Source organism: Callionymus lyra, chromosome 1 (assembly GCF_982586985.1).
Source record: "Callionymus lyra chromosome 1, fCalLyr1.hap1.1, whole genome shotgun sequence".
NCBI classification, from domain to species: Eukaryota; Metazoa; Chordata; class Actinopteri; order Syngnathiformes; family Callionymidae; genus Callionymus; species Callionymus lyra.
Window position 1 is genome coordinate 19,454,474 of NC_141818.1, and position 22,400 is coordinate 19,476,873.

The 22,400-nt window shown below is 38.8% G+C and overlaps 1 protein-coding gene across 2 annotated transcripts; it reads right to left on the minus strand.

The window, feature by feature from the left end:
• Positions 1-284: 284 nt before the first annotated feature.
• bicdl1 (BICD family like cargo adaptor 1) lies at positions 285-19,815 on the minus strand. 2 transcript variants are annotated; one of them, XR_015711875.1, is made up of 11 exons: positions 19,136-19,815; positions 17,983-18,198; positions 9,328-9,444; positions 7,161-7,307; positions 5,771-5,950; positions 5,481-5,699; positions 4,880-5,023; positions 4,600-4,730; positions 4,379-4,499; positions 4,099-4,211; positions 3,190-3,338 (listed from the first exon to the last, which is right to left on the minus strand). XR_015711875.1 is itself a non-coding variant. In XM_087796277.1 (10 exons), exons 1-10 carry the CDS (start codon positions 19,640-19,642, stop codon positions 3,162-3,164), a joined length of 1,959 nt encoding a protein of 652 aa, XP_087652403.1. In that variant the 5' UTR covers positions 19,643-19,813; the 3' UTR covers positions 285-3,161. The 2 variants fall into 2 exon arrangements, 1 of the variants encoding a protein (XP_087652403.1); XM_087796277.1 differs by lacking the exon at positions 4,099-4,211 and having other exon boundaries at positions 285-3,338; positions 19,136-19,813.
• Between the last annotated feature and the right edge of the window lie 2,585 nt (positions 19,816-22,400).

Here is a 22,400-nt window from a genome sequence, read left to right on the forward strand (position 1 = left end):
TGCAGGTTACTGACACAAAAATACAGATTTATTTATGATGACATTCCTAGTTTAACATATTTTTTTAAATGCCTATTTTAAATTGTTATTTTAATTATCTAAAATTTTAATTTTATATTTCCCCTCAAGTATACATTATTAAATTACATTTTTTACATTTATGTTACAACTTGACCTTGAAAGGGTGAGGTTGTAAAAAATTAGTCCACTAGGAGGCAGCATATCTAAATCTTCCACACAAGCCTGATTAAGTGTAAAGCATTAATGACATTCACTGCATGAACTCAGGTTGTAAAGAATTTATTGGTAGAAAAAAAAGAAATGGTCAGAATGCTAAGAAAATTGCATGGTACATATTCAGAATAGTTGGAAGCGAACAGAAACAGTGCTCTCAGTGAGTGGAGAATGGAAGCACTCGCTTGGAGCACAATGGGTTCACCCAGAGCTCGAATTCCACACTTCCAAGAAGGAAAAAGCAGAGAAAGACACACTCAACGACGTGTCTGTCGCTGCCGCACACACTCACGCACGCATCACGGTGTTTATCAAATGCTTTCCATTCTTTTCCTGCACAAACAAGGACAGAAAAGTCACAACAACAACAACAAAAGTGAGATGAGTTCGAGGATGGAGGCTGCAGCAGGAGCTGATGCTCTGGATTGACCTTTAATTTAAATCATGTTGTTTCGTCTAATCGACCTTTCCTGTTACTTTGAATGAACGATGAAGAAATATGGCTATTCATTTATAAAAAAGTTCAATTACACAATAGTCACATCTTGTTTTAAACACAGCTTTTTAATTCACCATCTTAGAGTATTTGAAACAATTGTTTTACCAGTTATGATGAATTTGATGCTTCTAATATTTTTGTCTTAAGATTTTGAACACATTTGTTTTATATGGCATTTGTTGAGGGTGTCCCAATAACATTTATCACAGTGTTCTGGTGTAAATGTTTTTTAGGAGGTTTAAAGATGCCCAATTTCCCAACAAGTTTTATTAAATTAAATTATTTATTTATATTAAGGGGTCAAAAGATTAAACATTTTAATTCTTTAGAATCAAGATATTCTCTCATTTGGTGATTTTATACTCAATTAGACTATATTAAGGATAACACCTAGAATTTTACAGCTGGGGGAAAATAGTACAACAGAATTAATAGATTCAAATCCTCTAATTCATATTTTAATATTACAGCGTAAGTTCATTAGGACATTTAAAGAAAAAATGTGTCAAATTCTATTTTACGTTTGGATTGAAATAGGGACTTTTTGTCCCTGACCTTTTAGGCAATAGAAACCATATCAGAAATCCAGACCAGTTCAGAGAGTGAATTAAATCCTGTAAAGATGCACAAGGGTTGAGAAAGTGACGTAAACAGGACTTTAAATAAAGAATATGTGACAACATTTAAATACTGATCAGTCCTGTGTCAGTGAATGCATCTCCTCCATCACCTGCTACAGCTCAACAGTAAAATGTAAAACTCCATGATGACATGTTCAAAAACACATATAAACTAAAAGGAAGTCAAAAACTAAAACAATTGAAGATGTTTAATTTTCTTTAAAAACGTTTTTTTTTCTCCAAAAGATATGCATTTTCTTTTCTTATAAATATATCATCCGGTGATTTATAAAAAAAATCATTCTTTGGGTTCCCAACAGCCAGCTGAGATGACCAGGTGACATCTGCATAGGTGAGACATATTCCACACACACACACACACACACACACACACAGAGACGCATCACTTCCTGTCCCGACCATGGAGCCTAACGTGACATGGAAGCCCTGTGGCTAACGTAACCAAAGTGCCATAAGACATAAGAATGGAGGTAGATCTTCTCCGGTGGCAACTCGTCTCCTCCTCCTCATGCTCAATGTAAACATTCACAAAATTTTGGTTGACTAGGAAGATGATGGATTATTCTTTATCAGAAAATGATCTATGCTTAAAAGAATATGATCCATAGAAAAATATGTGTACCCGCACTTCCTGCCACTCAGGTTTATCAGGACGTTGGACATCACAGGGTCTGAAGTTAGTTGACACTTTAAATCACTTTTTTAATAATTAAAAATAATTGCTTTCATGATAAAGTGCTAACAAGAGATAAAATGTGTATTTTATGATTCCATCAAAGGACATACAACAAATAATCACATGAATTTTAATGTTTTTAAATAATTCAATGCTTCTAACAAAGTGTTTAAAATGATGATTGATGCGTGAACTTATGGCTTATATGAACAAAAACTTCATTGTAAATTGTCTTAATATAATTCAGAAGCTTTTCATGCACTCAAACTCAAAAATAAATACTTTAAAATTGTATTCTGTTGCTTTGGATTGATTCCCATTAAAAATGGAAAACATGGCAACACCTTATATCTCCTAAAATGTTTTTATGTCTTTTTTTCTTGATAAGGATTTGATATTCTTTCCTTCTTTGCACCACATGTGAGATGCTCTGTACACATTTGTTGAAAAAAATAAACTTCAAGTCAATGTTGAAATGAACTTTTGCGGCAAATATATTTTAGTATTCTTTACAACTCTATTTCTTATTTTTCCTTCTCTCGCACATTCAGTAATTTAGTTAGTGAGTCATTTTCATATACTTTGTGTAATATACACTTAACAAACATATTTGACTTATTTAATATGAAAATATAAAAAAATATGATCGTTCAAGACCTCACTCTTGTTACTATGGTAACCATAAAGTGCCTGAGTGTGAGTTAAGAAAAATAATCGTGTCCCTTTGACCTTGTCGTGTCGTCCAACAACCGAATAAACCTGAGTCACTTCATCGCATCTGTCCCTGTGCCCCTCTGGTGTGCCCGTCCCCCCCTCCTCCCTGACAGCTGGGATGTGAACAGTGAGGGGGTTCTGGCTGCAGAGCTGGCAGTGGTGGATATTGTAGGCACTACAAGGATACATTGTGACCCTGCTGACTTTCTCTGTGACCTCTGGGGATTCTGATCCTCACTGTTCACACACTTCCGGCAGAAGTAGGGGAGGAGCCATGAGACACGTAAAGTGCAAAACGAATCCCCCCCCAAAACTGTCTGGCCAAACCTAATAAGTGTGCGTTAACTGGCGGTGTCCCCCCCTCCTCTTCTCCTGGTCCTGGTCTCCTGTGCAGTGGTCAGTTCTTTTTGAAAAAAGAGAAAAGTCTCCTGTCGCGGTCTGAGATGCGCTGAGCTCGGCGGGCGGACTGACCGCCGTGGGCCCTCGACGGTCCGGACAGGGAGGATGGAGCTGCACGCCACTCGTCCTGATGCTTGTCCATCAACTGCTGGTCGATCACTCTGTGCATGTCATCCTGACCCAGACAAGAAAGAGAGGAGAGAATGAATCCCTTCTGGCTGCTGAGCTATTCTTAGTCCTTTAATCTCCACGATGTTTGTCCTCTGATGAAAATAACTATTAATCAAATGAAAAGATTCTAATAAAAATGTCAAGAAATGTTGATGATGGAACAATGACAAGGTGATCTAAGTTTGGTGATGGTTTAAATTCGATTTTGAAGATTCTGGTGGTGATGCAAGGACTCTTTACCTGAAACATGTGTAATGAGCTCTTTTACCGCCACCTGCTGTTCAATTGAACGTATTGCGATGATGACTTTGATGAAGATCAAAAAATTGTTGATAAAATAAAAGTCGGTATGAAGTGAAAAAAAATCAACATGTAATCAGCTTAAGTGTTTTTTTTTGCTAAATTACTGCAATGGTCAGACATAATAATAATGAACAAGATAAATTAAGTGTTTTATTCTACAAATTTCAAATGAAACAGTTATTCTGTGTGTACAAATTTTACCTTGTTTTCTGTTGCAGTAAAAATACATTATAAACAATTGTTGAAGTGGTAAATAACTATAAAAACATATTCAATATTTACTACTCTAAAAATATTAAAAAACATGTCTATATTTTGTCTCTTCACTGATGGAGGGGATGGTACACACAGAGTGAGGAGTGAGAGGTCAGCCTGATGGACAGATATGAAGGGGGTGCGTGGAATGGGGCTGGGGGCTCAGCATGGTTAGAGGTATGTCAGGATGGAGCTGCTGGGCTCACCTCTAAGGCAGGAGAGGGGGCCACAGGGGGGGAGAGGGCGGTACGGGATCTGAGAAAGGCCACTAGATCAAAAACCACAAGAGCCAAACAGTAAAGAGCCCTGAGGAGGCGAACTGTGAGGAGGGGGAGAGAGAGAGGACAGAGCTGCCGGTTACACTCCAGGGAGGGGAGGGAACACACACACACACACACATACACACACGACTCAACTAACAGGTTGTAATCCCTGCATAGATTATGTTTTCAACACAGTTAGAGGTAAGAATGACCTTTGACCCACCTGCCAGGCTTCCAGCTGCTGCGACAGGTTGAGCTTCTGCTGGATGGCGTCGAGGAGCTGACTGTTGAGAGACATGATGTCTATTTTACATTTGGCCAGCTCCATCTCCACCGCCTTCTTCCTGAAACACAGAGCAGCAGGTCACACAAGAGCCCAGAGATCTCACACCGCGTCGAACCGTGGCCCTCGGTCTGCATCCATCCGGCCCTCAGGGTTCTTACTTGGCTATAGCTTCATCTCGGTCTCTGATGGCACTCTGGACCTGCTCGCCGGGATCCTGGACGGCTGCCATCGATCTCATCCGATCGTTGTCCTCTTGTAGGGAGCACATTTCTACTGAGAGCAGCGCCATCTGCAGGTCAATTGAAACACTTTCATATTACCAAAACACAAAAAGTAAACACACACCATAGAAAACACTCAGTCAGATCTGAAAACAAACACAAACATGACAGCAAGATGAATCATTTGGAGGGTTTGTGGTGGGACTCTCAGTGTCACCTGATTGTGAAGCTGCATCAGTTCTTCCTCGCTGGCTCGTGCTTTGTCCTGCTCCACCTCGTACAGGTCCCGGACATCTCTGAGCTCCTCACCCATCTTCCTCACCTGATCTTCCAGGGCTTCTTCATCGCTGCGTCTGGAGCCCTGAACACCAGAAGTAGATGGTCAAAAACTTTATTTTTAATTTTTTTTAAACTTTACTTAAGAACCACACATTGACACCAGTATTGAGTTTTCCACTCAACACTATTATACTCAATGTATCATGTATAAATATATAATTTGAAAACCTTTCAACAATAGAAACTTTGCTGATAGCAATGAGCTCAAGGGTACAGCAGGTGGCAGTAGCGTGTCACAAAACTCAAAAACTGAACGCGAGCAAGAGGAAAGATAATAACTAAATTTAAATTAAATCAGATATTATATCAGAACCCCACAAAATCTAGTCATTCTTTGCTTTATCCCAATATTGACATTTACTAAAAGCATCAGTTAACTTTGTTCGCCAGTTACAATTCAACCTGAAAGATAAACAAAGACAAAAATAAGATTATTGTTAATATAAGTCACTTGTTAACAACAGTGTCTCTCTTCTTACCGTGGATTCGTTTCCATCCAGCAGGTTTTGTGTGAGCCTCCGCAGCTCCAGCAGGCTGGTGTGAAGGCTTCCTGTAGGCACATCCTTGGCTGAGGACGTCTCCGAGGACTCGTCCATGGAAGAGTCGGTGGACAGCGCCGAGTCCGTGAGGTCATTTCCCCGCAGGTGTGAGCAGAGGGAGCGGACCTCGCAGTACGCCTCCCACAGTTGGATCCGCAGCTGCAACGAATCAGATGTGCGTGAGTCGAGAAGCTTTCTCTGAATCATACGTAGATTTGGAGTTTCCGCACCTGCTCCCTCTCCTGCTCCTGCTCCTCCTGCTCCATGCTCTGCTCGATCTCACACAGAAGGCTTGACGGGTGAGGTGTGAGGCTGTGCAGGCTGTGCTCCTCTGAGAGCTCCTGCAGCCGACTGGTCAGCTGCCTGTGGGACACCTGGACCTCCTGGAGCTCCAGCTGATTCTGTCGTAACTGAGGGGAAAATGACATTTAACATCATTCAGAGCAGACCTTCTCGCAGAGCTTTTTCAAAATAGTAGATCACTCTTAGTGTGGATGTAGAAAATAGTTGATACAACTGGTTGTTGGAAGAAAAAAGCAATTATGAGACACTTCAGCTACTGTACATTCACTTAGATACAGTGGAGTGCAAAAGATTTGGCTTTACAAAAAAGTTACCATCTGTGTTTTTCACTTTCCTCACTCAGTTTGTCTCTCACACATCTTAATTGCAGAAATAAATATAAGAAATTTTCAACATGATACTAATGGACATTGAAGGCAAATGGAAAGTACAGATAAAAACGACTATTTTCCGTTTTCATACCCAAATATAATATTGAAAGCAGAGTAAAGCAGTGTGGAAAAACATGACACAAGGTTTGCTGATTTATGCGGGAGTTGGAGAATGTTTTGGACCATCCAACGAATCACATAGTTCAGATAAGCTAAACCAGCATGAGGTCAATGTGGGAAGGAAAAACAAATATGTCTGATGTCTGCTTTTCAATAGTTTATGGATGTTAAACTCTTAGTCTTAGTCGACAAAATGTTTACAAAAGTGTCTGTTACAGGAAGTATGAATCCAATAAATAAAAATACATGATATTTTCATTCTTGGAGTCTCATGTAATCTTCATGATCTCTGTGTTTGTTCTCCTCCCCCAAAGAATCCCATCAAATCCCTTTCCTTTCATCTTTACTCTTATTGAAAGTCTTTGTATGAATTTTACATCCATAATTTCTTTCTCATCTTATCTTGCAGAAATTGTTAAAGGTCACCATATCAACGCAAACATTAATCGACTTTGACTTTCAAGCATCACATAAAAACACAGCGGCCATATTTGGTGAAGACGATTCATAATTATTATAAAATAAAAAGTTATACGCTAAAACTATTTTTTGGGGAAAATAAAAACATCTACAAATGAGTATCAGGTTCTCATCGAAATCACAGTTGGGGAGGAATATAATTGATAAGATAAGATTCATCTTTTATTTTTATCAATCTGAATTGTTGATGTAAGTCACATCTGGTTTAAGGGAACTGAGAACTGCTGCTGGAATAGTTCCAGTATTATATTTCTTGATCTCAGGATCACCCTGATAGGTGAATACTTACCCTATGTCCAGGCTAAATATGATATATAATTGATAATAATAGTCTTCAAGTTCTTACCTGAAGGTCCTTCTCATGGCACTGCTTCTCCAGCACCAGTGTTCTCTCTCTGAGGTTCTCCACTGTGTTCTGCAGCAGCTCGTTCTCCTCTAACATGGCATGAACCCGTCGCTCCAGTTCCATCTTTCTCTCCGACAGCATCTTAATCTGTCGTCAAACATGACCAACGTTACACACGGCAACAGTTCTTAAGGGCGCACACATGATCTGGTTTGGAACCATTTGAAGTTGTGTTGCTCGGACTAGCAGAGCTCAAACCAGATAAAAAAAATACTCCCACTGCCCTGAAGAATGCTTGTTGCCTAGCATGCGCTGGAGTTGGACACCACCCTTGTTTTGAGGAATGTTCAAGTGCAGGGAAAGTCAACTTATAAAGTAGCCCCACAAGTAATTTTCCATAACGGGTTGTCAGTTTTTTCTCATTTTAATTAAAGTTGAGAAAAAAGAATGATGTAAAAAAGATAATTTGGCAGGAATACATACAACAGGCATGAAGACTACATAGTAGTTTATGATATAAAATGGGTGGAAATGAACTAATCAGCAAAAAATATATATTCTAAAAATATTTCACATTTATATATTGTAATGGACACAATGTATATACTGTTGTAACAAAAACAATATTGTATTTCCTTGTATGTGCATTACACACAATATATTTTAATAAACAATAAAATATAAAAATGAACTTTATCACAAACATAAATGTATTATATACAGTAACTATTATGATAAACAAGAAATACTCACTGAAAAATAAAAAAAATGGCAACATTTTTTTAGAATATAAAAATAATAAATAGTTAAGACATAAAGGTACAAAATAAAAATGTCAGTAGGCTGTCAAATCTTCATACATAATCATTTTTACTCTGATGTTATGTGGGCCACAAAAATATTGGCACATGGGGTCCAGGAGCCACGCTGTAACCATAATAATAAAAAAAGAAAGAAAAATAATACCATTTAATGAGAGTGAATCATAAAATAATGACTTGAATGTTAATGTTGTACGACCTGTGTCTCTGACAAATGTGTCTACACGAGTCTAACATCTCCAAACTACCTTAAATCAAACAGAGATGTATGTGCTTTGCAGCAGTTATGGCTCCCTTGTGTGTTTGACCTACATCCCATGACCTATTTCACACAGCAACAACTTGAATGCCCACATGGTGATGATAGATTTATCGGTGGTTACTCCTTAATTTGATCAGTTGATAAAGTTTAAAGTCTTCAAGCAAAACCAAAAAGTTACTAGACATCGGCCCGAGTCTTGCACAGGCACAACGGGAGCAGCCAGACATTGCAGCATCTAAATATAGATCACTGGCTGTTTCTCCAAATAATGAATTAAGCTGCAGTCAGGGTGCTCTCTTGTGAAGTGGCAGCAAGAAAACGAAAAAAAAAACACTGGGGAGTCTGGGCGCTTACCTTCCCAGGAAAACCTGTGGTGCGAACAAGATAAACACCGACAGCCCAACATGCTTCAGCCACGAAGCAGAAATCATGCCTTAGCTTTGGAAACATGGATTGCTCACAGACTAAAGTTTCTCCTTTAAACCAAGATATGTTTCATATCGTTTGCTATAAGAGGCCTGTGTCTGATTAGTTAAAAAGGCACAAAAAACACCCCCTTTAAGTTTTTTTCAATGGTATTCTGAGCTTAAAGCAGCACTAAATATTATAAAATAACTTAATCTATGTTCTTATATTGTACTGAGCTGCTCTTATTTATGCTTAACAACACACAATTTCCTACTAACAAATATCTTAATTTATCTTTAGTATGGATGAAAATGGTCTCAAAATAGCTGGACTTCTCCGTGTTAAAACAAAATCTCTTTTTATTTCAGTCATATTAAAACTCAAATCTAAAATAGACAAAAGTACTGAGCACTGAAACTATCACTCTCTCAAAAAGAGATTATTGTGCAATCCTTGTTTCTGTATTCTACAGCATGCAGCATGCAGTTCGACCACAGACAGTCGCCGGTCAACACTCACTTCTAGCCCTTGCTGCTCCAAACAACAACAGGGAGGAAGGAGGAGACAGAGGTAAAGATGAGAGCTTCTAATCATACAGGACTCCATGTTTTGTCCAGTGTGCTCTACAGAAGTGTGTAGGACAGAATAATGGACGTTCCAGTCATAAAAATCTCACCTCAGCTTGGAGAGTTTCTAGGCGTGTCATGTGCTGGCTTGTGGACATGCTCTTCTCCCTGAAATCATCCCGTAATGAATGGACCTGAGTGGACAGCTGCCTCTCCACCTCTGCAGCCTGGAAACAGCAAACAAATCAACTTCAAATTCAATTTTCCATCTTTTAAGATATTACAGAAAACATAATGTGGGTTACCAAAGACACTTTATTAAGTTCCTGGTACATTATCTCATATTATTAATTGTTTATCAAACCAAATTAACACATACATACTATTAGATTATCTCAAACGATTTAAAGTAAATATTTCTTTGTATATTTAAATTTCAAAGTTGTTATTTGAGATTTTAAGGAACCTTTTTTGTAAAACGTAAGGTAAAAGCAATGAGCAATGAGTAATCAGGTTGTTGAAGAAAGAAACATCAAAATAAGTTCAAGATAAATAATATAAAGAAACATGAACGTGGAGTTAACCTAAAGGAAATATGAATCTTTCATTATAAATTGGATTTTTATTTATTTGAGATTTTTTTAGATAATTTAATTGTTATAATTAAAAAAAGAGAATATATTAATACTCCTTTAAAAATGGCAACAAATTCAGAAGTTGAAATAGGAAATATTATACTTAAATATAGAATATATACTATAGTTGTAAGAGGCTCATTTATTTTAAGGAAATTTAATTAAAACATTTACCAATTTTGTTCATTATCCAATAACTTGTTGTCTGTTAAATAGACAGCTGTGAATTGTTTTTATTTGCTGTTGCAAGCCTGTGCTTGATGACAACGATCACCTGCTTTAATAAAAGTCCAACTCTCCTAAATGTCAGGGCTGAGAGCTCCAGACTCCTGGGTCAGGAGGAAACACTGCAGCAGACCAAATTATTTGACAGCTGGTTCGTTCGGTTTATTTAATCATCGCTGCTGTGGCAACAGCAACATCCTCAACATGCCTGTCACTGTCTCCCTCGTCCCCCGAGGGAACGAAACAGAACATTAGGTCTTGGTTGTGAGTGTACTGAGACTCAGGTCTATATTAAAAATGTTCCAAACATCATTCTCCAGTCAGGGGTTCCCGAACTTTAACAAATGTTGGCACCGTCTTTGGCATACACATGTGGTTTTGTGCACCAATTTAAACACCTTTTTCTGCATTTTACATACGTGGTGTGAGACGAATGTAAATTGCCCAAAAAGTATTTCCAGGAAATACATATTCGCAAAAATAAAGACAAAACACAACCATGATGCGTTCGAAGACAAATGGCAAAGAGGGAATCAATCAATTATTTGACGATTCTGGAATTTCAAGCGCCATATTTAGCTGTATATGTTAAATAAGGCAAGTATATTTCTTATACTCTCTCTGTTTGGATTTCTCTTCTTTATTTTTACTCCACAGTGGTCAAGTCTCCTTTTTGTCATTGCGCCTTGTCACCTAAGGGGGGCTTCACACTGTTTACTAATACATCCACACACCGTCTCAGAACATGACGTATGTAGAACTACTTAGGATCAGTATTACCTCAAATTTCATCACATTTTTTGAATATACAAATAAGGCAAGCAATTGCTTATTCAAGAAGATATATATTGATGCAGCTGTTCTATCAGCCCACAGCTGCAGGATGATGCTACTCTGATGTGAGAAACAGATGTGCTGGCTGTCCGGGTCAGGACACAGTTGTAACGTGACATACGACCCACTGACCCAACAAGCAGCCTGAATTAAATCTGGGCAAATTTAACAACTTCTCTGATCTGCGGTCAGTTAATCTAGAGGGTAAATCCTCAGATTCTGGATCCAGAACCGTCAACCCCAGATTCTAGAATCCAGGACAGCAAAGTAGGACTCTACAGCCCAGAGACGTGCTCCTTTTCTAGCCTCTTAAATCTACAAGTGAGCAGTCACGTTCCAGCCCGGCGATGGTGACTCACTGGCTGCTTTTAGAAGTTAGATTTGCGAGCCCCTCGTGGTCTTTAGAGGCGCGACTGAACATTAAACTGGTCTGGTGTCACTGATTCCCATGGTAACATCACACACTCATCATTTGCATGCCACTCTTGTTGTCATAGCAACCTGTGCTTCCAGGGTTTTCTGTAATCTACAGCAATGCCTGTGCTAGACTAGAGTGAGCAGCTGCCTCGCTGTTTTCACTGTTATGTAAGACTTCTTAAAGTGGCAGTCACCTGCTCTCAAACTGCCGCTAGAGAGCAGGTGAGTCACAGGTGAGCGACTTAGGAGAGAGGGACACATCACCCTAAAAACCCAGAGAGAAACTATTTTGGCTCCTCCTCCTTTAAGAAGTGGTGTTTCTACACAGAGTCTCCATCGGATGATGAAAAAAGCAGTGGTTTTGACGTCAAGTTCAAAAGTAGGAATTGAACTGCTTGTCTTCTGATTGACATCATCGAAAGAAAGAGTAAACGTCCTCAATACCACTGAGCAAATATGACTTTATAAAAATGTAAATAATGATCAAATATAAATTGACCTTTTTGCATAGATTTAAACAAACATATTTAACCCCAGTCAATCATGTTTCAACGCATGTTATCTTCAGCACAAATTGACTTTAAATGTGGCTTAAAAATATATTCATTTAAAGCACACAATTGAAAATGTGAACATACACCATAGCAGAGATCCAGATTGTTTTCCTCAATAGTTTACTTTGACGTCATATTTAATTTTTGACATACACGATGTATGCCAACTCGTGCCAATCTACTCCCCTAGTCGTATCTGTTCTTATAATGCTTCTTCATGTAATGTCTATCCTCTCCACACTTCCAAACTGTCTGAGTCTGGCCTCCTTGACTTTGTCAAGTATTTCTACATAATTTAATCTAATGTTACTCTTGCTAGCCCCCCCTAATAAAAGCCTGGACATCTTCAACTCTGACTGTTCTAACCTGAAGCTTCCCTCCCACTCTAGCTGCTGCTCTTCTGTTACAAATCACACCAGTCAGTCCACCTGCTCCACCCAGTTTGTACTCTCTTCTTCACCTCCATTGATTTTCATCAATTTCTTTGGATGACTAATAACAACACTCATCTGCTACTCCACTCTTTCTTTTTCCTCATGTCACTCTCTTATTCACACACAAGTACTCTTTTAAAAAATGCAAAACATAAGCTGTTTTAATTTTTGTAATAAAGTAAGAAATTATGTAGATAATGAAAAAAAACATTTGTCAAGAAGTTAATTTTGCATCACCTACATACTGACAGTACATACTTACATAAAACCAAAGCACACAATACTTAACACAATCGTGAAGTACATTAAGAGAGTTTTTTCAAGGATCATCGTGGGCAATTAAAATTGTACTGAAGTGGTGAATACAACTTTTAATTAAATATTTTGGGAGATTATTCCACCTAAATCTGTTTTAATTTCAATCATCTTAAATTGTTCACTTTTGTTCATTAAAAGCCCCACTTCACAGGCTTTGGGTAAAAAGGACAGATATCGGAAAGGAAGTCAGCCAGTGAAGAGCAACACAAGTGCAACAATACCAATACAACTGAAACAATTCAAAGCAGCTGCTTAGTATGGAATGTTTGCTATAGTATTCTGGAGAAAATCAAAAGATTTTGATAAAAACCGTAACAACATGATCAGACCACAAATATCACTGTTTAGATGATGGAAATAAGAAGAACAGATGGTTGAGTTCAGTTGACTTTCATGGCTATATTATTCTTGCACTTTTAATTAATAATAATTTAATTAATCTTTTAATTCAAACATTCACCAAATATTTACTTAAACAAATGAAGTCAAAATAATTTGCAATTTGTTATTAAAGAACATTTCAATACTTACAAATAACTGTCACCTACTTACTTACTTAAAAGATCAAGCAGCAAGAGGAGGAACACACGAAACATACAGTAACCTGTCACTCAACACGTGCAGCTCCAATCTACGTCAAAACCAGAGAGAGCTGTTCATTTATCCTTTGATAACGCAAATACTTTAATACTTTACCTAGTTTAATTATGACACATGAAATATATTTATTTTAAAATTCACCAAATTCCAATATTATGTATATTTTCATTTAAAAACCCCCACCAAAAACAGTTTTGCATTTTCTTTTTAACAATTAATAAAAAGTAAAAGAAAGAATCCCTTCCCCCACACTTAAAGATTCATGCGGCTTTGTTTGGGCCGCACCACTTCACCGGGCGTGCACTAATGTAATTAGAAAAGGTTCCCTATTTGTCGGTGCGCTCTGATCAGATTAGGCCTGAGAAGATTGTCAGTCATCGGTCTTAAGACACACACGGACTAACACACTCACCTCGGGCTTCACTCAAAGCTGCTTTTTTTCAAGTTCTGTACACAAGATGCCGACTCAGCATGTCTTGCTTTTACCACAGTGTTGTGTAGATGTACACATGTACACACAAAGAGTCATAATATGAAGTATTGCAGTCAAATAATAGTATAAATCCAGGATGAAATAGCAGACTACACAAATCTCAGCAGCCTGCTGTTATTAATTAAGAAGAGTGTTGGGTCCGCGACTGCTTGTGTTCTCAACTGAGTACATATGGCTGCGCTATTACCACAGATTATAGCCTAATCCACTCAGCGTTGCATTTCACCCTGTGACTTACATCACTTCCTGTCATGTCAAGGTCCCCTCAGGGCATACATGAGGTAACCTCGGTAACGCACCTGCCTTGTTTGGCCTTCTTAATTTAACTCCAGGCTCAGAGCTTAGCCCTCGAAAAACTGGAAAATGAAATGAAACATAAAAAATTTACAAACTTGTCAACATATAAAGGAAAGGGGTCATAAATCTTTAAAGGACTGTGAAAGGTGTGTAGGTAGAAGGCATTCAGATATGTTGCACTCTAGGAGGAGTCATTTTGTCTTTTTATTTAGATGCATATCTAAAAGGTGAGTAAAATAATGATCATCTCTCAGATAAGAACATATCAAATATGAGTAACGAATAAAAATCGTATTGAGTTTGATAAACTTGCTGAATTTCTCACTCTTAAGCAAACAAGCACCTCAAAAGTCACCTCCGCCCACACACTTTGAATAATGTGAATTGATTTATTTACTGTGTAGTTGTCGTTTCACACTTTTAGTTTCTATTGTCAATCACAACTTCAACTCAATTTAATGAACTGTTTATTTTTGTCTTTTATTAAAATAAATAAATTAAGTAATTTGTTTAAGTAATATTTATATAATAATACTTAATTTAAAGTGGATTGAAATCATGTACAAGGTTTATATAATTTTTCTGTCTCCAAACCTGGAAAAATGTCATCAATCACCACTGCGACAATAAATTGTTTGTGTCCTAATTGTGCTCCGAACTCATATTCCAAGCTGTTTCCCCATGTGTCGGGGTGACAAACAGAACACTTACTCATAGCTGAAAACTGTTTTTGACATTAACAGGGATTATTATTAGACGTTAAATTCAATGTCCAATGTCTTGATGTCATCCAAATTGACACAACTGGTCCAACAGAATAATTAAAAAAAAGTGAAGAATGTCCAAATCCTTTCCAGGCCTCGCTGCTGAAGCCTCCACACTGTTTTGTTAACTTGTGAACAGCTAACTACACTCAGTCACAGCTCATTGCCTGGTGATGAGCACAGACAGAGAGTCATAGAAGAAGAAGAAAGCGAAAGCAGAGATGAAAGAATTTGCACTGTGCTCGACCTCATTATTCTATTATCTAACAGCTCTTTGCTCAACACTGAACCGTGGATCAATGCAGTCAATGAATCTTATACATTTCACTGAGTCACACCAAATAAGCTCCCCCCCCCAAACTGAAAGGGGGAATATATGGGTTTAATTAGGTTTAATGCAATTTAATTCTCCTCACTGATTAAAACGTTGCAGTAGATAATGCATTACAGTGAGTTTTATCTTGTCGCATGTTTTGGAACAGACCACAATGACTCGCCTCTCCCTCAAGTGTTGTTTGCCTGGCAGCAGGTCCCTGCTCTCAGCAGGGACAGAAACATAGGCAACAAATATGAGTTGCCACAGGCAGTGTTGCTCATGGGGTTATTAGAGCTGTGCAGGCTTGTCAACGCTTTTTGTACACATCTCAAAACACATCTTCAAACAGGGTTTTCTGCTGGAAATGATCTAATATATGTTTAACGTAATTCAACATGTTGATAATTATAATAAATTATATGTATATCATTTTTTTTAAACGCTGTTTGAATTGTTTGGCTGAGCGTAAATTAAACAACAGCCCTTTTCCATTTGTGCCCTGAACTTAGAATGATGTCACCAGCATGACAATACATATTCTATTTCTGCATCCTGGCCTGTATAATCCTATACTAGTAGAATAGGCTCTGAGCCATTGTATATCAATGCCATTTTCACTCAATGACAATTTTACAAAAAGGATTCATATGAATCAAAAGCTTCTATATATATTTAGTGAACCATATTCACTAATAACAAAAAAGGAAAAAAAACCTCCATACCTCAGGCAAGCCTCGGACTGTTATCCCTTAAAAAGGATTGTCAAAATCCATCATGCAAGGGCCAAAAATTTGAACACAGTCGTAGTCATGGGCTAAACTATATATTTATGTTTTTGATGCATAATACACTGCAAGTCTCTATTTTAATGTAGGCTTTAATAAAAACAAATAGTGTGGCTCAAAAAGAGAAAACAAGTTAGACATGAATGTTCAAAAAGATAAGATAATTGACATCGATCACCATCATCAATATCTCAAGTCAAGATGTCTTTAGTCAATAAACTAGTTAAATGGGTGTTTATAGCCCCTGTGGGCCAGAGACGGAAACCTGGACACCCTACCAGAGGCACATAAAAACCCTAGAGGCCTTCCACATCCGCTGCCTTCAAAGGATCCTGGGTGTGTCCTGGGAAGACAGGGTGCCACATGCTGATATTCTTGAATGGACCAACACACCTACCATCGCCGTGCTCCTTGCAAAGAAACACCTGCGCTGGGTTGGGCATGTGATCCGTATGCCTGCCCACCGCCTGCCCAGGCAAATCCTCTACGGCCAACTTCTGGATGGCCAGAGATCTGCTGGTGGTCCAAAAAAGCGGGTTTTAAGATGGTCTTTGAAGCGCTTTTTTGGACCACAAAATTTCACCTGCAGCACTAGAGTCCCTGGCTGCTGATCGCTATACCTGGAGTTCCTCCTGCCACCAGGGAACTGCTTACCTTCAGGAGCAAGCCACAGAGAGGAGGATACGGCGACGTGCACTGAGGCATCAGCCTGCTACAGGGCCCACACCCTCCAGTGCCTCCTGTGGCAAAACCTGCGGATTGGCCTGCACAGCCACATGGCTATGCACCGCCGCAACACACCCCAATAAATGTCTATTCATTAAAATTGGAGCAACGTCATCATCGTTATCGATGGACTGCCATAAGTAAGTGGGCCAGATAAAATGAATGGCTGAATTTGGCCCATAGGCCTGTGTTTGACACAAATGCCCTACACTTTTCTTGAGCAGTTTTATCTTTAATTAGTGTATCAAGGCAATGTTGAACACATTTTGGTACAGTAAGAAAAAACTTTGGGATTTGTAATGTTTGTCTGAGACGCCATACAAAAGAATAGCAAGACTTTGTAGAGGTTAAAAAAGCCTAAATTAAACGAAAGAACACCACCCAAATGTAATCATCGGTTGTTGTCCTGTTACCAACATTACCTGAAAACTTTATTTAAAACTGTTATTGAGTAATGAAAACCACAATAATACATATGTTGCACTGCTTCTTGGTCTTTGAGCCACTATTGATGAGACAGAGTTTTTTGTTGGTTAAAAGTAGATTATGACTCATCTGTGAAATTCAAATTGATTGATTGTTGCATCGGGATTTTTGATCATTTCTCAAACTGAATATGAATTTAAACCTGTTTTTTCAATGAATTAATGGCCCATCAAGCTGATATCATCCCTCATTCTTCTTTCAGTCCATCTGTCTTCCATCCCAGCCGGTCACAGCAGGAGGCCGTCAACAATGAGTCTGGTTCTGCTCGAGGTTTCTGCCTTCTAAAAGGAAGTTTTTCCTCGCCAACGCCACGACGTGATTTACTTGTTGAATTACTGGGATCTGTTTTTCCTTTCTCCACTATAGTCTTACTTCAACTGTAAATTGTCTTGAGATAACTTTGTTATGATAAGACACTTTCAATAAAATTGAATTGAAATTGAAATGAACATCACCTTGTTATTTTTACACATGCACGATTATCGGCTCTTTTTGATCCATCAGACACACACTTGCCCTGAAAAAACTGTCAATATGCAGAGTGGTATTGCATAAGAACACTGAATTATTTAGCGTGAAATCCTGTCGCTGGACTTTCAATTTGATGAGTCGACATATTTTAAGCTTCGAGAGATGAAAATGTTCTGGCTCTTTATGAGGGAGTATGATTTATTACTCGGCTGAACACTTTATGCCACGTCTGAGTGACCCCGAGGCCACTGCTAGTGAGACGCACGTTGTCAAAGGTTTCTATGTGGATGCGTTTTTAAAGCTGTATTAAGACTCTGTAGTTGAGTGACTCAGTAGCCGTACTAATGAAATCTTTCAAGCAGCATGCCTGCGGCTGGACACAAATATGGACATTTGACACTGTTCCTCACCCTACTGAGTTGCTCCAGCAGTCTGTGGTTTTGTTCTGACAGTTCGCTGATGGTCTTCGTCTTGTCCCTGTCTGTCTCTCTGAACTGGACCTGGTGGCGCTCCAGCTCGCCTTGAAGTTGCTGGACGTCTGTCTCCAGCTCCGCCACACGACCCTCCCACTCCCCTTCTCGACTCTCCAGGCGCCGTCGCAGCTCGTGCTTCTCCTGCTCCAAGTGCTGCGGGTGCAGAAGACACTTCAATTATCTTGATGGAGAAATTTAGTAGCCCAACTTTGTAGCGTTTCCTTAGAGTTAATTTGTTACTTTCTTTGTTTAAAATGTATATTTTCAAGTTGAGTGCGGTCAACATGTGAAAGCCGTGTGAAATGTGTTTTGGGGCCCAAAATGGCCCTCGGGTCAGACTCAAGTTGTTCCTGCCGAGATACAAACATTGAAATAAATGTTACAAATGTTTTTTTCCTACCTGTCAAAGCTAAAATAGGAGAATTTTGTTACAAAAATAAAATCTTAAATTGTAACAATAGCACACTTTGATATATTTTCTCAACACATGTAACTAAACTGATTCATCCGCTTTCTAAAAGAAGATGGATGAGAGTGGATAACTCCAAAAGTTAGCTGCCATCTGTGACGTCACTTTGTCTGGATCTGTGCCCAATCAAAACGTCGGTTCACTCCGACCACCAAACAACCCCAACAGGTGACAATAGTACACAAGGAAGCGTACAATGAAAGCAGGAGCAGCTTAATGCGCTGAGCTTCCACAAGAGGATAAATATGGATCAAAGGGCTGAGCAGATGTACAGCAGATACAGTGGACGGATTAATCTGTTGTTCCCAATAGTTGTGTGTGGGAGATTTTTAAAACAAAAGCAAAGTGTGATTGATAAAGAAAAAACACCATATGGGAAATGACAGCTAAAGCTTCAAGTGGAAATTGATAACTAACCTGACCTAAATTCATTTTGTTTTGGCATTCTTTTGGTTGTATGATAATAATCTGCTTTAAAACAACGTTTTACTACTAATGAAGTAAATGTACAAAAAAAATGTTAAATCTATTTGACATTCCTTTATTTATGGGATGTATTTCACCAACTAAGAATGTAGTTTGATTGTATTGTGTTCACATGGCTCACTTGTGTTTGTTTACCTCTAGTTTCTCGTTGAGATCTTTGTGCATCTTCTCATATTGCTTGGTCAGATCTTGATTTCTCTCCAGCAGAGCTTTGCCCAGTTTAGCAGCAAGAAGTAAGTCTTTCTCCTTCTGTCGGAAGAGCGACAACAAGTCCGTGCTATGCACCAACTCTGGAGCCTCGGGTTCCGGCGGCTCCTCCTCCGGTTCGCCCTGGTCTCCACTCAGCATGGCGAGCTCTTCTTCTAAGGCCATGCCGAGGCCTCCAGAGCCGGCGTGCCGCAGCGAGTGACCCTGGTAGGGTTCCGGGTCTGCCGGGCAGGACTCCGGCTCCATGCAGTCGCTGTCCAGCTCCAGTGGTGCTGAAACACCGGCGGGCGTCTGCAGGTCGAGGCAGAAAGCGGACATCGCCGCCCTGCGGAGGAGAAGGCGACAGATAAAGAGCCCGACAATTTCACTCCGGATGAGCCCACCCTGCTCCGACTGGGCAGGGCTGACCAGGCCGACAAGGAATCGACATTGCATCCATCCCTCTCGCAAGTTCGGTGTGGTCTCTGGTGAAATCCCTCCCCTGGACAACTTATCCTCTGACTCACTGGAACAGCGTCTCCACTGCAGCTGGAAGGCTGTTGACTGCGGGACACAGGACTGTGTTTATCCCGCTATAAACCTCCGGGAAAAGCTCTTCGCAGCGGTCGGGTCCATCCCGTCCAGTAGTCCCGGGTCTGCCATAATGTTCGGACTTGTCACACGGATGGCGTTAACCGGCCAAGTGGATGAGCGCGGGCTCGCTCCATCCTCAGCGCCGATTGCATGCGCGTTCCCGCCATGGGCGTGACGTCAGCTACCACTCGTCCCAAACGATCCTCCTATTGGCTGAGAAGGATAGCGCCACATTTTGTTCCACACACAGATGTTCGTTTAATTAATTAAAAATACATTTACAGAAGAAACTTTATTTTTAATCCCTTTTTACCCAAAACATTTTTTTTACATGTAACTACAGGTAACAGCTTTTTAAAGGAAGAAGTTGAGCAGACTACAGGTTGCGTCATGCAAACAGGTGGGATATGATGTCGAAGAAGTACATTTTTAGAAAGTTGTCCAGGAAAAACGAATTATGATTCTAATGTTTAGTCACAACCATTAAGAACTTTGTGTTAAAATCGGACAAAATAAAGATTTGGCGTGTCATAATGCTGGGTCACGTGTGTTTAAGCTAGCTGTTAGCTGCTAGCTGTTAGCTGCTAACTGTTAGCTGCTAGCTGTTAGCTGCTGCTGAGCCCACCATTATCTCCATGAGTATAAAAATACACGTATACACATGGTTAGAAATAATATAAACAACCAGGTAGCGTGAGAAACACAATTATCCTACACTCACTTAAAACTATATATTTTGCAGATATATTCATTTAACACTTTTAAAATGTATTATCTGTGGCTCACCTTAGAAAAGTCAAATCAAAACTTAAAACTAATATCAGAATGACTTTAAATAGAAAGTTGAGCTACCGAGTGAAAAAGCTTAGTGCTAAATACTGCATGTTTTGAACTTGGGAATAACATAAATATTATTATCAACTGAGATAGTCCAATAAAAAATATGATAGAAAATAAAAAATGTAAGGATTGATACATTGTTATTCAAGTATGTAAAGTTTATTGATGGAAGTTGGACTCCTTTATTTTATCTCCATGGGTTGTATTATTTCCTAATTTCAAATCAATTTGAATACATAAACATTGCAAATGAATTAGATTTGCTCACAACATTCCAACACTTTTTTTGTGTTCATATGTTTCTGTCGCAGGTCTTAGCTTTCTAAGCCGGCTCATCATTATTGGTCCAGGTTTGTTTTTTTTAAATCCTTACTACTAATCTGTTTACGTCCATAGCATTGTCTTTGAGTCCGTTTACAAACATGCATGTTTTGAAATTTAGAAAACAAAAGATAGGCATAACTTTATTGCTCTAAATAGAATTGACAGCGTATTTTGTGTATGTAATAAGAAGGGTAGACATGAGTGTGACTCATGGTCCTCACAGTAGCGATGCAGGGATAAAGGGGGAGAGCTGAGGTTTGGATGGAGGGGGAGAGCTGAGGTTAGGATAAAGGGGGAGAGCTGAGGTTAGGGTGAAGGGGGAGAGCTGAGGTTAGGATGAAGGGGAGAGCTGAGGTTAGGAGGAAGGGGGTGGGTGGTCTCTGATAATGAATGATTACAAACAAAGCCTCTTGAGCTGATAAAATAAAAGCACAAAAGAAGTGGGTCACAGCCTGCTGGTACAGAGCTGTCGCTCCAGGGTAAAGGGGGGTCAAGGCCAAAAATTATTAATGGTTGACTAGCTCTGATCATATCCAACACCACGTCATCTCTCTTGGTTTGATGTGGCTGCCGGATTTCTGTGGAATTTTGTTTGTTTGTTTGAAAAAGGATAACCAAATACAATTCATACAATGACCCTGGTATGGAAAAGCGCTATACAAATAAAAATTACTTACTTACTTACTTACAATTCAACCTGTTTGTGTTTACTGTGACTCATTTTTTCAAAGGTTATATTCAAACAAAAACAGTTCTGATTTGATGTGGTAAAATAATACAACATTGTGAAAAGTTAAGACATTTACAATCAACGATAGCGAACACTTGTTTTGGTGGTTCCAATGTTTGCGTCGATAGACATTATTCTATTGATAATACCGCCATCTAGTGTAGATAAGTGTGACTACTGAAATACACCTGGGAAAAAAATGCGATAATACGAATAGCATAAATAATCTTACTTTTATGAAGAATAAAATATTATTCAAAATAGATTAATGTTCATGTTGTTTATGCTATGGGTTTAATGACTTAATATATGGTAAGAAGTACTATTCCATTGAATCGACTGTAGAGGGCAGTACACTCATTTGAACATTTTCATTTCTAATATTAACATTTTATGAAGTTCAATGATATTGTTACAAGGGTTTAAAAGTCCATTTCTTATTTTACTTAATCGAATACTTTAATTTGTAAATAGCAATTAAACAGAGATATTAATTGTTTATCTGGGTCAGTTAGTTGATGACACACATTTAACATGTTTTCTTTAGTGTTTTCAACATGTTACTTCTATAGAATATGAACATATAGCAACCAAGAAAACGCACAACATGAAATTGCCTGTACTTGGTGAGTTTTTGGAGCATAGTGGTTTGTAGGCTTGAGTGGGAGACAGTATTTGCTATTTTGAGTATCAGAGTACAAGAGTCATGATGTTTGATATATTTAG